The following is a 15311-nucleotide window of genomic DNA, read 5'->3' on the forward strand; positions in this document are numbered from 1 at the left end:
CCACTCTTACAAACCCGAAGTCAATTCCAATTGGTCCCAGATCAATATCAATCATCCTAGCATATGTAGTACTATAGTACACGATGCGTCCATCTATAGTACTATGGTCCCTATCCTCATTTCCCTACTCATTGACCAGATGAGAGGAACTTCCCATGAGTCCCAAACTGCATGGGTAGGATGTCTCAGCAGGAGAAGGATGAACCACTCATCCTGCCTACATGTCGCCAAGGGATATCGCAGGGGAAGGCTGAACCACTCACACTGCACACAACAAACCACTAGGGGAAGGTTGAACCACTCACCCTATGGTTGCTCATCGCTCCAAGAAGTACCCCAAGCCCCCCAAAGCTCCCAGAGCTCAATGTCCATCTCATACAAGACCCTCATAATAGGGTCTCTCCACAACTCCAAGTCGTTCTCAGAAGGCCAAGAACTTGACCTTCCCCAGGGGCTTTGTCAAAATATTGTCGACCTGCTCATAAGTCCCAATGTGATGGAGCCTTATTGCTCCTCATTGTACCATATCCCGAATCAAGCGATACTTGATATCTATATGCTTGGAGCGATCATGAAACACGGGATTATCTGATAATCGGATCCCACTCTAGTTGTCGCAAAGGATCACGGTGGTATCCAACACATGTCCAAACAACTCACTGAAGAGCTTCCTCAACCAAACAGCTTCACAGGAGGCCATACTAGCAGCTATGTATTCGGCCTCGGCGGTGCTCAAGGCAACCAATTTTTGCTTCCTACTCATCCAAGATATCGAAGCAGAACCCAAAGAAAAACAACATCCAGAAGTGCTCTTGTGATCCACCACAGTACCAGCCCAATCAACATCAGAATAACCATGCAGCCTCACATCTCCGACAATGTATCTCAATCCATGAGTGATTGTACCCCGAAGATATCTCAGAAGATTCTTGGCACCAATCCAATGTGTATGATGAGGCTCAACCATATATTGGCTCAATGTGTTAATTGCAAAACATATGTACGAACGGGAGTTCACCAAGAACATCAGTGCTCCTATGAGTTGACGATACTCAAAAGCATTTACCAATTCAGGTCCAGCAGCACTACCACATAACTTCTTAAAGTTAAGTTCCATCGAAGTAGTCACAACTTGCAGTGCACCATCCAAAATCTTTCCAATATCCTCACAACATATTTTCCTTGAGAGAGGAAAATTTCACCTGTCTTTTGCCAGACCTCCAACCCTAGGAAATAGTGCATTGGTCCTAGGTCCTTCATCTCAAATTCAGAAGCCAACTCCCTCTTACATTTGTGAATATGAGGATCTGCACTTCCATCGGCTCCATGCTTGATTTTATAGAGCCACTTAGAGATGACAACCGATTTGTCCTGGGGTCTAGGGACCACATCCCAGACATCATTCTTCATAATTGATTCATATTCTTCATTCATAGCATCCTTCCATACTTGATGCTTCACGGCTTCTTCAAATGATGAAGGTTCATTTTGAATGATAGTGCTCATGGTGGTCAAATATCCTTGATACCTGTTCGGCTTCTTACTTTCACGGAAAGTCCCCCTTGGTGCAATGTGTCTCTCGGCATCTTCGAAAGTCTCCCTAAGCCATGAGGGTCTCCTTTTGGAGGAGGAGGGCTCATGAGGAGGAAGATCAATAGGATCCATAGGTTCATCAACATCAGGCATCGTTTCGTCTTCTTTTGCACCCTGATTTCCGGTGTCATCTTCTTTGTCCTTCCTTAGGATAGGAAGGTTATTCCTCTTCCTGAGGGCCATATCTTCGTCGAAGGTGACATCATGGCTTATCTCAACTTCCTTTTGACCAACCACATAAATTCTATATCCCTTAGAATTTTCACTATAGCCCACAAAGATTCTTTTCTTCCCAAATGCACCCAATTTGATTCTTTCTCTTTCGGCACATGAAAATATACGGGACTTCCAAAAATTCTAAAATGAGAGACATCGGATTTCTTACCAGTGAACATTTCTTCAGGAGTCTTGGATTCCAATGCTTGATGAGGACATCGGTTTTGAACATACACGGCGGTATTAGCAGCTTCAACCCATAGGAACTTCGGAAGGTCTTGATCATGAAGCATGGCACAAACTGCTTCTACAATAGAGCGATTCTTCCTTTCAGCCACACCATTCTGCTCATGAGTGTATGGCCTTGTAGTCTCCCTCTTAATGCTAGCTTCTCTACAATAATCTTGGAATTCATTGGATTCGTACTTAGTCCCATTATCAATCCTCAATATCTTGATTTTCTTCTCGAATTAGTTTTCGATCAAGGCTTTGAAGTATCGGAACCAGGTGAACACTTCATCCTTCTTCTTCAAGAAGTAGATCCAAGTTTTGCGAGAATAATCATATGTAAAGGTGAGATAATATAAGTATCCTCCCAAAGAGTTTACAGGCATCATACTAGATATGTCGGAGTGGATCAATTAGAAAAAACATTGTTGTCTTGCTATTACTTGAGGGGAATGGTCCCCTTGTAAGTTTTCCTTCGGCACATCCCGGACATACACCTTCATGCTCTACATTGAACTCGGGCATACCTGTCACCATCTGTCTCACATCGGGCAGGGCCTTATAATGAAGATGGGCAAACCTCTAGTGCCATAGTTCAAATTATAGAGATGTGTCACAAGACATGGCTTCCTGATTCGAAGTGTCTTGATCGGACACAACGTGGCCTGATTTTCGGACACGAATCCACCCAAATCGTGTCCGATTCGCTGGATTCGGACCACGTAGAACCTGGGGGACGAATCTGGTTTCATAGTTGAGCACAAGTTTGTGTGTGGAGTTTGTGAGAGAAAGACAAGCCAAGGAGAAGCTTGTGCGAATTTGATAGAGACAATTTCCTCGAGGAATGCGCTAGGATTTAGGAGGTATTTCCTAAATAATAGGAGCTCCTCGTGCACTAGAAAATATGAGCTAATTCCAGGGATCAGAGCAAGGATTTAGGAGCTCAGCGACGCAAGGAAATTAAGGTGCAGAGATCAGAATTCTTGCAAGGGTTTCAAGCTTAGAACAAGCAGGGAAGACAAGAGTGTTTTCGGATTGAAACAATTGTATTGTAAGAGATCTATTGCTCAAAATTTCTATCAATAAAATTCTCAAACAAGCAGAGGGTTTTCCCAGTTCGGTTCCCTAGAAAAATATTGTGTTTTGCTATCGTGTGACTATGTTTTATTTCTGTTCTATTCCGCTGCAAATTAAGTACATAAAATTCTGTGTCTTGGGTTCCAAGTTAGTTTCAGATTTGTTCATTCAAGCAGATCAGAATTTTCAAGGAAATTCTACAAATTCCACTCTTTAAGTTTGGTATTAGGTCTTAAAAGGTTGGTTGTGCTTCATCTAGGGTCAATTAGATTTAAATTTATGTAAGGCATTATATAATTTGGTCGGTATAGAAAAAATACAAGGTCCCCAGAATAGTTTCAACATTGCATGCTCAAAGTTTATTACATACTTAATTGCTCAGCTAAGAAAGCAAGCCATCTCTTTTCAGATATGTATCATGGCAGGTATAAGAAATGATGAAGATTGCAAAACATGTTAGAAAAACAAATTTTATTAGAAAGGACATCAAGCTGTTACAATCCCATTTGCTATATTTGGATTTATGTTGTGAATATATATCACCAATGACACTTGTTTAAACTTTAGAGCACGTAAGATGCATCCATAGTATAGCATGTAAGGTCGTTTAGGGATCAGGCTACGTGATAGGCATCCATAATATAGTATGCAAGATCTTTTAAGGATACATGCACTAACAAGATGCTACATGCTAATAGTTGGGGAGTAGTTGGCAGCACAAACATAGGTCCAATAAAGACTAAATATGGTTTGAATGTGTTCAGTAAAAACATATGCTCTTTTACGTTAGGTTCATCTTGAATTTGAAAGGAACCTTTTGGTAGATCCCTGCACTTCAACACTTGCAATGGTCTCTAATAGTTCCTATCATGGATAAGAATTCTGATTTATGTTTTTGCATGAATGCTAGTTTGAGTAGAATTCAGAGGTGTTGCATAGTACTACATATGTAAAGCCAAAATAAAACAAACCCAACTTGGGGTAACTGTTGCTAGTTATGGCTTTTAACCTTGGGAGTTTAAATTGCAAAACTCAATTTGGCTAAGACTGAACCTAATGGAAGAGGATGGTTCTGCTGAAACAGATGGGGAGACCTCTTCCGAAGTCAGAGATTGTTGGGTAGCTCTTGATATTATATTTTAACTGGCACAACACAAATACCGCTATATTTACATTTCTAAAGGTTCAAGTACTGAACTTTTGCAACTAAAATGCCTATGGAATAAAGGTTATCTAATATTTGAATGCGGCTTCTCTCATGGCGTGTGTCGTCAATCTCCAGCATATTCTGTACATAATATCATTTTTATTGCTACTATAAACCAGTTAAACTTCCAGACATCAGTGGAATGGAATGTATCAGTTTTACAAAATACCTCTGGTGCCATATATCCAAGTGTGCCTGTTTCACCGGTCATGTCCTTTGGATTCTGTGCCTCCACACGAGCTACACCAAAATCAACTATTTTGACGGTTCGAGATTTATCTAATAACATATTTTCTGTTTTCACGTCCCTATGTACAATCTTCTTTGAATGAAGATAGCTCAATCTGCAAGATTCAATGACATAAATGATAGAACAGTTAATAAAAGTAAACACCATGCAATTGCCAATACAATTCTGTGAATACAATCCAACAAGCAAGACTGCTATCGCTATTTATGCCAACACACAGTAGGCTAAATGATAGTTTTGATTTTAACACCCACAATAAGTTAAATTAGACTGTGCGTACAGTAAGTTGACTTCTAAAAAAACTGTATTCTTCTTTTGGAGGTTAAGGAAATAAAAATCACCCTCTTGAAAGGTCCAAAGCTAGCTTAATAACAACTTTAAAGGCCAATTTCTTTCGTCTGTTCTTGATGAGAAAGTTCTTGAGTGTTCCCCCAGCAAGATACTCTACCACAACACAACAAGTCCTTGATGGGACCTGAATAGCGTTACCATTGAGAGAATTTTGTGCAGGTATTCTAAGTTCTGAAGTTCCCATTGAAGCTCCAATGAACTGCAACACCAAATCATATTAATACAAGCGTAGGAAAGCATCATAAGCATCATATTCTGTATGAATTCATAACTTTTCCATTTTGATTCTTGAAAACCCAATATAATAAGTCAATTTTAATACTGCAAATTTCCAGCTTAAACATGTGAGTGCCAAAATGAATGCAAGGAATATGCATTCACAAGTTTCTTTGAGGCTTCTAGTGAGAGGTAATGTTTTGAATCAACAGCTCAAACAGTGAACATGAACCAATGTGAGCCAAACGAATATAACCTTTGTAACATTTTGATGGTCAAGCTTGTGCCAGACTGCCACTTCTTGTTGAAATGAAACCCTTATTTGAGCAATTTCAGATTCTGTTCTGGTGCCTTCTTCTCCCCAATCCAGCAGCTTCACTATATAGATAACATAACGAAATGAGTTCAAAGAAAACACCCACAATGAAAAAAAAACAAAAAAGCATAGGGAGATAAGTCAAAAAAAAAGGGTAGTCACTGTGAAAAGGAAATGTCATCACTATTTCAAAAGAAAATAAAAGTTCCATGCTCACTGTTATCTGTGCCACCCGAATGACATGTTTCAAATGGGGATAAGGCATTGCACAAATTCTGGGTGATTTTGGTGTAATAAATACCCCCTGATCTGGTGCCTGAGCCCAAGGAAATCTGTGTCATGCAGTGCAGTTCCCAACCTCAGGATGTGTCTTAACTTTCTGGAAGCAACTTACAAAAACATTACTCTATGAAGCATGACTCTAAAGCTTCTTACTTGTCATAAGGTATCCAATGGAAGTTTCATTATAATTAAAAATAGAAGCCAAAAATAAAAATCTAGGGGCAGGAGAAGAACTCGAAACCAACATAGTGGCAGACATCTTATATGAATATAGAGCATTCCTTTAATAATTGCATGGCTTACTCTCAGAAAGTGACATCACTTTTTCATGACAACTGAGGTAGAAAAGATATGAAATTTTTTCATCTATGTAATGTTGGCATAACAAGCCCTGAGGGTACAGGAGAAGAACTCGAAAACCACATAGTGGCAGACATCTTATATGAATATAGAGTATTCTTTTAATAATTGCATGGCTTACTCCCAAAGCAATGGCTTACTCTCAAAAAGTGACATCACTTTTTCATGACAACTGAGGTAGAAAAGATATGAAATTTATTCATGTATGTAATGTTGGCATAACAAGCCTGGAGAGTTAACTTAATTGATCAAATCCCAGCACCTTTTCTATTGAGAGGTCACATGTTCAATTCTTTCAACACTCAGGGTCATGTTCTGTGGTTGAGCCAGCAAGAAGTGATCCCTTTGGGTGGATCTTCATAGTACAAATATTCCATGGACGTAGTAGTCACTGACCTCCACGGTGAACCACATTAAAAAAAAATGTTGGCATAAGATGATATGAGATCTGCTCTATAATCATGAACCATATACATCATGCAATCTGCATACATGCCGACAAACTATAATCGTTGTCATGTTTGACTTTCCATATATAGCTGCATACTTAGATGACATGCAAACAAGCAAAATGTTAGGTGCACACAATAATAATGAACAGATGCCCAATCACTTCAGAAATCTTAAATTAGTTTTGGTCCCATTTTTCATACGTGTCAGAAAAGACTGATTTTTCAATGGAAATTTCTTGTATTAGATGAATAATCCCGCGTGACTGTATCCTAATGGGGAAGTTACAAGCCTTATTCCAAGAACATGACTAAGATTCCAGTCTTATTATACCATTTCACTGAATCTCCATTGGGTTAATCAGAAAACCTTAACGATCATATTGTATACGCGGCTGAGATAAGTATCTGTGATTTGGATAAGACAGATCCCTTTTGGGGATCAAACTTGACCATCAGGTTTTTCGTTCGGTCTGGGAGGTTCCTTGTAGTATAAACCAGAATGAGAAAGGCCAAAAAAATATCGATATAGCTAAGAAAGCAAGATGTATAAAGGAAAGGTATTGCTATCGCTAAGAAAACGAGAAGTATCACTGAAAGATTCTACAGAAACTACCTTCTTTTTAAAATACCAGAATATGGTTGTTTTTGATATAGACATAATATTTGAAGACTTCCTTTTAAAAGATGCCGAGGTCTGTACATGCTCTTAAATTATCTTTAGGCCAAAAAACTACAATTATATGAAGTAATTTGATTCAAATTTAGCTTCCAACAGACGAAATTTGATCAAACAAATGAACTTAGGGCATAAAAGAAAAAGCAATAAACATTACCGGCAACATCTTGGCCATCGTAAGCTCCTCTGTAAACAGTCCCAAACGTGCCCTGGGCGATAATACTCGTGATATCCAGCTTTTTTAGGTCAATTTCCCACTCCTCCTTTGGCTTCCGGGCTTCCGATTTCGTCCATACCCTGCTCAGATGCCTGTCTAGATTCGTCAGATCGATCTGATCTGCTCTGAAAAATTCACTCTTCTTTGGACTCCCCTCCTTCCCTTTTATTTCAAATTCATAGGACTTCCCACTGCTATTAGCACCGCCCTTTTTGGCTTCCTTTTCCTCCTGAGGTTTCGAACCCCTGTCCATCATGAACAATGGATCCTACAACCCAATCTAGAACCCAACTCAACGATCCACACCTGCCTCCTGAATTGTGCAACCCAGCTGATAAATCAATAAATCTTGTGTAATAAAGATGGAGCTGACATTTCTCGCGACAGAAAATCAAGTACCGATGTAAGGTGGAAGCCAAATCTGTGAACTGTGCAGTGGCGCAAAAAAAGTGGGGAACGTTGACAAAACATTAGATAACCAGGCATCTCTTTATAGATCTAATGTATGTATAGCGATCTATCTATTATTGGCAATTGTAATAGGAAGGCTGGATGAATATACCCAATGCATATATACCAATTGGACTATAGTGATTTGCAGGTGCTGCTTCACCTGGTCCTGCTGTGGGGTCTATGGGTTTGGTGGTCAAGATTGAGGCAGCAACACAAGACCAACACCATATTTACATATGGTAATTAGACTAAGATCATTAACTCTCAAACCGACTATTTGGAATTAATTGACTGGTGATTCTTTGAATGAAGGCTCTGATCCCGCAAACAGTGCACATGCCCTACAGACTGATTAAACCCCCGAACTGCCAGTTATCATTCATGTAAAGGCAGTGCCAGAGCACTAGGATGAATCCTTTCCTGGCAGTGGCGGGTCATGTGAGGGATCTAATCTAGCTCTGCGAAAGCCAGACTTGACTTTTTCAACAATCCCCCCGATTTGACTCATCGATCATCGTTCCCTTGCAGCGGAATAATTAGGTCGGAAGGGAGTTGGAGTCGTCGGGACGGAAAGTGCGGACAGCGATATTGGAAACCGCTAAGTTGTTTCTCCGAATATCGATATAACTGTCTAATAACCGATTCTTAATTCGCGTATGTACTTTACTTAAAAATATTTTAATAAGTCGTCGTCTAGGTTTAGTTACTTAATTGGTTAATTGGTTAAGTGGGTATATTAGCAATATGATTTTAATTTTGGATTTATTAAGTGTTAATTTTTTTTTAGAGTGAAGAGAGATTTGATGTCTTTTAATTTTGGATAAATCTAAAATTAAAATAAATTTACTTTAATTTGATTATTAATTATAATTATAAATAATATTATTTTTTATTTTTAATTTTATGTAACTTAACATAATCAAAATGTTTTATTGATAATTATAATTACAATTATTAATTTTTTTATATAATTGATTCAGTCATAATGTTATCGCAATTTTGAAAAAATTAAAAAAAATTAAACCTAGGAGCAAACAGGTTTAATGGGAGTGCCGCTGCAATGAAGCTAGGGTTTCAGCGATAGAGAGGCCGAATCCTACATGTTTGGGTAGCAGCTTGGGAGCGAGGACTAATCGCGGGGAGAAAGAGCTCGCCTGCGACGATCTAAACCGGAATCCCACTGCCTGCGGTGGAGGAGAGAGAGTAGAAAACAGTAGGGAACTGAGGGAGAAATGGAAGCAAGCGCGGGGAGGGGAGAGATCCCCTCCTACAAGAATATAACAAAGGGGGAATCTAGTAAGGAACGGAACAGGACGGGACCAAGGGCAAACGATGAGGAAAACCATGCAAAAGGAAACAGCTGGCAGACAAGACTAAGAGGAAAATGCCATCCAAGGGCAACGAAAAAACCCAGGTTTGTGATTCCGAACAATAAACTAGAAGAATACAGGAGCTATATGAAAGATTATGCTTTAATATGCAAGTTTGTAGGGTTTTGGCCGACTAAGAAAGACTTATCCAAGTGGATACAGCAGAAATGGAAACCGAAAGGACATGTAGAATTAAAACTGGGAGCCAAGGGGTTCTTTACAGTCATCTTCTCAAATGTAGAGGATAAAGAAAGGATTTTTGAAGGTGGCCCCTATTTCATGAATAATGTGGGTCTGTTCATCCGACATTGGGAAGACTGTTATAACCCAGATACAGAGAAAATGTTAGCAGCACCAGTCTGGATCAGACTCTTTGGGCTTCCAATGGAATTTTGGGATCCGGAAATCCTAGAAGGAATAGGTAATGCAATAGGATCATTTGTGAAAGTAGCTGAATCCACCAAAAGAGGGAGGTACACATCCTACGCCAGGATTTGCGTGTATATGAATATAACTGAACCCCTCCCAGAATTTATTGAGCTGGAGTATCATGATGAGATCTGGCAACAACCAGTAGACTACGAACACATTCCATTCCGGTGCAGAAGATGCCACGAATATGGCCATCTCTACAGACAATGCCCTTTAAATAGAACAGAGGAACCAATAGACAGGAAGGAAAAGGCGATTCCCACATCTGAGGTCGCAGGAAGGGAAGAAGAGGGTTTTCAAGAGGTACAAAACAAAAGAAAGGCAAGAAAAAAGATACCACAGAGACAAGAGTCCAGCAAAAGTAGCCCCCTGGAGACGGAAAATAAGTTCAAAACCCTACAGGAAGAAGAAATAGAAATGGGAGAGGAGGAAAGTGAGGAGGAACCAATGGAGTTATTAAATGAAGAGGAGAAAAAAAAGGAAACAGGACAAGGAGAAGAACCACAAGGAGGAGCAGGAGAGAAGGGCGAACAGACAGAGGAACAAATACAAATGGAGGTAGACTCCCAGAAAGAGAAAGGAGAGGAAGAAGAGCGCATAATGAGAAAACTGCTGCAGGAATGGAGATATTTGGATGAAAGGTTCATTCCCGAGGAACAAAAACAAGCTTACAAAGAAGCGTTTCAAAGATATAAAGAGAAAGCGGGGGTAGATGCAGCAAATAAAATGGATCAAACTGGTAAGCAAGGGCCTCAGAACTTGGGAACGGGCAGCTCTGGCAAAGCAGGGAAAAAAAGAGGTCGGCGCTCACTAAGTGAAACAATTCAAGAAGTGGGAGAAACACTGGTGAACTCAGGAAGGGTAATACCTCTATCAGAGGTATTTCATCAAACCTCAAAACTATTTAAATGATAATTACAAGCTGGAACATTAGAGGCCTTAATAGCAAGGGTAAGCAAAGACATTTGAGAGACAGACTGAAAAAAGACAAGCCAAGCATAATGATTGTCCAGGAAACAAATATTAGCATGCAAAAAATGGAAGAAATAATAAGCAGGTGGAAAATTAGGTATGAATTTATGGGGCAGGATGCGGCAGGCAGCGCAGGGGGTTTGGCAATCTTATGGAACCCTGCGGAAATACAATTCAGGAACTGGATAAGTTTCCCGCGGATCCTCTCAGGTATGTTCAATCTGATAGGGTATTCTGAATGGGTTGCGCTATCTGGAGTGTATGGTCCACACTCACCTAATGAGCGCAAAGGCTTTCTGCAGAATATGAGCTCAATTCGTAGACTTTATCCTGAAATGCCTTGGATAATCGGTGGGGATTTCAACATGATTGTGTCACTAACAGAGAAGAGAGGAGGATTAAGAAGAACAGATCAGGACATGGAAGCCTTTAGAGAGATGATAACGGAACAGGGAATGGTGGATATACAAACTATAAATGGTATTCACACTTGGAATAACCGAAGAGGAGGAACAAACCAAATAGCCTCTAGACTGGACAGATTCTTAGTTTCAGAACAAATCATGATGAAAGATGTATTCATAGAGGCAACGATTCTGCCAGCAGTCGGCTCTGATCACTGGCCAATAAAGTTAGAAATCGACCTCAAGCAGAGCCCCAAAAGAAGACCGTTCAGGTTTGAAGCATTCTGGCTCAGGAACAATCAGTTTATGCCAAAAGTTGAAGAATGGTGGATCACGAGTAGGCAAAGTGGGAGAAGCAAAATGCAAACTTTCCAGCTAAAATTGAAAGAACTTAAGGGGAAAATAAAAAAATGGAACAAAGAAGAATTCGGGGACATATTTAGGGATCAACAACGATTAGAGCAAAAAATGAATGAGCTTCAACAGCTGGATATAATGGAGGGCAGAAATGAAGAAAGAAGTAAAGAGGAAGGGATCGTAATAAGCCAACTTGAGGAAAGAAGAAAACAGGAAGAGATCCTATGGAAACAAAAGTCACATGTTCAGTGGCTTAGAGAAGGAGAAAGGAACACGAAGTTCTTCCATCAGGCCATGATTCAGCACAGGCAGAGAAACAGGATCTTCTCAATCAAAAACACGGAAGGACAACGCATAACCCAGCATGACGATTTGGAGCAGGAGCTGGTAGGACATTTCAAAGGTATTCTCACTGAACCTCAGAGGAATAGATCGGAGGCCATAGGAAGGATAAGCAATGAAATTCTGAATTTGGTAACCAGGGACCAAAACTTAGCCTTGATGAGAGCAGCTACCTTGGAGGAAGTTGAGGAAATTGTGATGGGTATGAAACGAAACAAAGCCCCAGGCCTCGACGGATTTACGGCAGAATTCTACCAAGCAAGCTGGAAGTTCATAGGAAAGGAAATCCTAGAAGTTGTAGAGGAAGCACGCAGACAGCAAAAGGTTTGGCCAGGTCTCAATTCTACTCTTATTTCTCTAATTCCTAAATCAGCTAAGTCGGAAACTGCTGAGGGTTTTAGGCCAATAGCCCTTTGTAATGTCATCTACAAGATCATAGCCACCTTAATGGTCAAAAGATTGAAGCCAATCCTCCCCAACATAATATCCCCTGAACAAACCGGGTTTGTTGAAGGGAGGCAAATTCTAGATGGTTTAGTAGTCTCTCAAGAAGTAATACACTCTTTGAAACAGAAAAAGGAACCAGGCATGATGATAAAACTAGATCTTTCTAAAGCTTATGATCGTCTTAATTGGAGATATCTAGAGTCAATTCTTCTGGCTTATGGATTTTGTGACAGGTGGGTGAAATGGATTCTCAGCATGATCTCCACGCCCAATTTTTCCATTCTTTTGAATGGTACCCCAACTATGACATTCAATGCTTCAAGAGGCCTGCGCCAAGGATATCCCCTGCCACTATTCTTGTTCATAATTGCGGCAGAGGGATTGGGAGATACATCAAAAAAGAGCTTAGAGAGAGGAAGCTAAAAGGGTTGAGGCTGTGGGGAAACAACATCCCAGTCACCCACCAACAGTTTGTAGACGATATCATGATTTTCTGTAAGGTATCCCTGAGAGAGGTGAAAAGGATCAAAGAGGTCTTAGACTTATTCATGGAAGCTTCGGGTACTGAAATTAATAAGGATAAGTCGAACACCTTCATCTTTAACACTCCTGAAATGGTCAAAGCCCATTTGACAAGAACACTGGGGTTCAGACAGGGAGAATTTCCAACAAAATACCTGGGCACCATGCTTGATGTGAGTCCGCTAAGGATTGCTAATTGGCAACCAATTCTGGAGAAGCTCAAGAACCGTTTATCTAACTGGTCCTTCCGGACTCTCAATATAGCAACTAGAGTGGTTCTTCTCAAATCAACTCTTCAATCAATCCCAATCTACCCTCTTTCGGTCATGGCAGTGCCGAAAGGTGTATGTACTAAAATGATTGAAATCTTCCAGAACTTCATTTGGGGAGGGCCAAAGCAGCAGAAGAAGTGGGCCTTAATCTCATGGAACAATCTTACAAAGGCAAAGGAGGCAGGGGGACTAGGAGTGAGAGACCCGCTTCTTCTGAACCAAGTCCTAGCGGCGAAACTATGGTGGCGCTAGTTGAAAGGGGGTAAAGACTTATGGAAAGAGATATGGATGCAGAAATATTCAATGCCAACTACAACTGAAGGAATCATTCGAAAGGAAGAGATGCCAAAAGGATCCTCGATTTGGGATCTGGCATGCCAGAACAGAGACATTATAAATTCGCAGGCTTTTTGGGAGGTCAGAAATGGAAGGACAACAAAATTCTGGGAGGAAGCTTGGCAGCAGCGGGAAAGAATGGTGGAAATTCAGGGGATGCAAACCATCTATAGAGCAGCCAAGGCCAAAGGCTTAACCTATGTAAATGATTATTGGAAGGAAGGAGGCGAAAATGAGATGTGGAGGGAATGGAAAGACCCTGGAGAGTGGGATAATAATATTAGTGATGATCTTAAAACAAGGATAGCAAAAGAGATGGACTCCAGAAGGATTAAAAAAATAACTGGGCCGGATATTCTCAGATGGGGCGGATCTACAAAAGGCACCTTCACGGTGAAGGAAGCATACCTCATAAAGTCTAAACAAGCGATGGAAGAATAGACACAAGACTGGAAACAATTATGGAAAAACAAATGGTGGCCAAAGGTCACATTGTTCACTTGGCTTGTGGGAAAAAGACGCATCCTGACATGGGATCAACTCCAGAAAAGAGGGTTCCAAGGGCCATCAAGATGTAGCTTATGCAAACAAAACATAGAAAATCAAGAACACATTCTAAACTCTTGCCCGATAGCTCAGGATCAGTGGGAAAAGACTAGAAGCCTCTTTGGAAAGACGAATCGTAATCCCCAGGATGTGATCCAAACTATTTTCCAATGGGGAAAGGGACAATTTCAAAGTCCGGTTGTGAGAAGAGCGTGGAACCTGGCTGCAGGATTCAACATATGGACCATATGGAAAGAGAGAAACAGAAGGATATTCCAAGACAAGATTATCTCTCCGGAGGAGCTTTGGAATAGAACTCAAACTCTTATAAGAGAAACAATCCTTTCGGAATCCTGGAACCAGGAGGATTGGAATACCACGGAGGAAGAGAATCGAATTCTAAGTAAGCTAAAGATAGACCAAGGGATGGTCTATCCCCAACAGCAAAAACCCCAAATTATTTAGAACCAAAGTCCAACGGTGTTCATCCGACCTCAGGCAGGCTTTATCAAACTTAATTTTGACGGAGCTTCAAAAGGAAATCCAGGTCTTGCTGGATTCGGTGGGATTTTCAGAGATAGTCAAGGCCAAACTAGGTGGATTTATGCTGACCGAGGAGGCACGATGAGTAATAATGAAGCAGAATTCATGGCTGCGTACCAAGGAATTAAGATTGCAATAAGAAATGGCTACAGGAATCTAGAAATAGAAGGGGATTCAACTCTAGTTGTAGAAACAATAAGAAAATTGAATAATGGAAAAGCTTGGGATCAGGTGGCTAGAAGTTGGAGGACGGCGGGCCTCATCCAGGAAATAGCAGAATCAATGAATCATATTGAGTACAAGGTCATACATCATGTTAGGAGAGAAGGCAATAGAGCTGCTGATTACTTGGCGAACTGGGGATGCAATGAATTGAATGGCAGGGTGGATAGCATAGGACCACCACAGCTGGAAGGGACTCGTTGGGAGGAATTAATTTCCATCACCAACCAGGACAATAATGACAGAGTATAGATATGTTAAAGGATACAAGCAGTCCCCGATCGGGGTGAAGGAAAGGACTTCGGGTAGCTTAACGATAATGGGTAGGGCTTGTCAGTACAAGCCTCACTTGTGGGCAATCATAATAAAGGACGTGAAGGGAGATTACTGTGAGGAGAGCACCCCGAGACATGGCTCCAAGATCATCATGGCAGCAGAAGGGATGGGAATGGTGGCGATCAGGCGGTAGTGGATAGAAGAGGTGGCAATAATTTAAAGGGAGCAACAGCAGACATTGATGCGAAGAATTTAAGGACATGCAAGGTGGCGAGGACGGTGGATACCTGGAGTAAATTTCCTGGAGACAGTTTTCGTAAAAAGAAAGAGACTATGGCTTAGGGTGGCAGGCAGGCTAGAGTATATAGCGAAGAGG

The 15311-nt window shown here is 40.8% G+C and overlaps 2 protein-coding genes across 3 annotated transcripts in view; one reads left to right on the top strand and one right to left on the bottom strand.

The window, feature by feature from the left end:
* Positions 1-8495, bottom strand: part of LOC149142967 (serine/threonine-protein kinase 54-like) — a 28652-nt gene extending 20157 nt beyond the window's left edge. The window contains exons 1-5 of one of the 2 annotated variants that reach the window (XM_089450185.1): positions 8004-8495; positions 7382-7869; positions 5395-5516; positions 4913-5121; positions 4491-4665 (exon numbers count right to left, since the gene is read on the bottom strand). In XM_089450185.1, the coding sequence (XP_089306311.1) occupies positions 4491-4665; positions 4913-5121; positions 5395-5516; positions 7382-7697 (822 nt within the window). In that variant the 5' untranslated portion in view covers positions 7698-7869; positions 8004-8495. Of the gene's footprint in view, positions 1-4490; positions 4666-4912; positions 5122-5394; positions 5517-7381 lie in introns of both variants that reach the window. The other variant, XM_089450184.1, reaches the window with a different exon arrangement.
* Positions 8496-14518: 6023 nt separating this feature from the next.
* Positions 14519-14911, top strand: LOC149142968 (uncharacterized). The gene has a single exon (XM_089451634.1). The coding sequence runs from the start codon at positions 14519-14521 to the stop codon at positions 14909-14911; it is 393 nt and encodes a 130-aa protein (XP_089307760.1).
* The last annotated feature ends 400 nt before the right edge of the window (positions 14912-15311 follow it).

This window comes from Pinus tabuliformis, chromosome X, assembly GCF_031772625.1.
Source record: "Pinus tabuliformis cultivar Carrire ecotype Pingquan chromosome X, CPIR1, whole genome shotgun sequence".
NCBI lineage: Eukaryota > Viridiplantae > Streptophyta > Pinopsida > Pinales > Pinaceae > Pinus > Pinus tabuliformis.

Bases quoted from the DNA above. Each gene is read 5' to 3' on its own strand.
- LOC149142968 (XM_089451634.1), top strand. From the start codon at position 14,519: ATGAGTAATAATGAAGCAGAATTCATGGCTGCGTACCAAGGAATTAAG.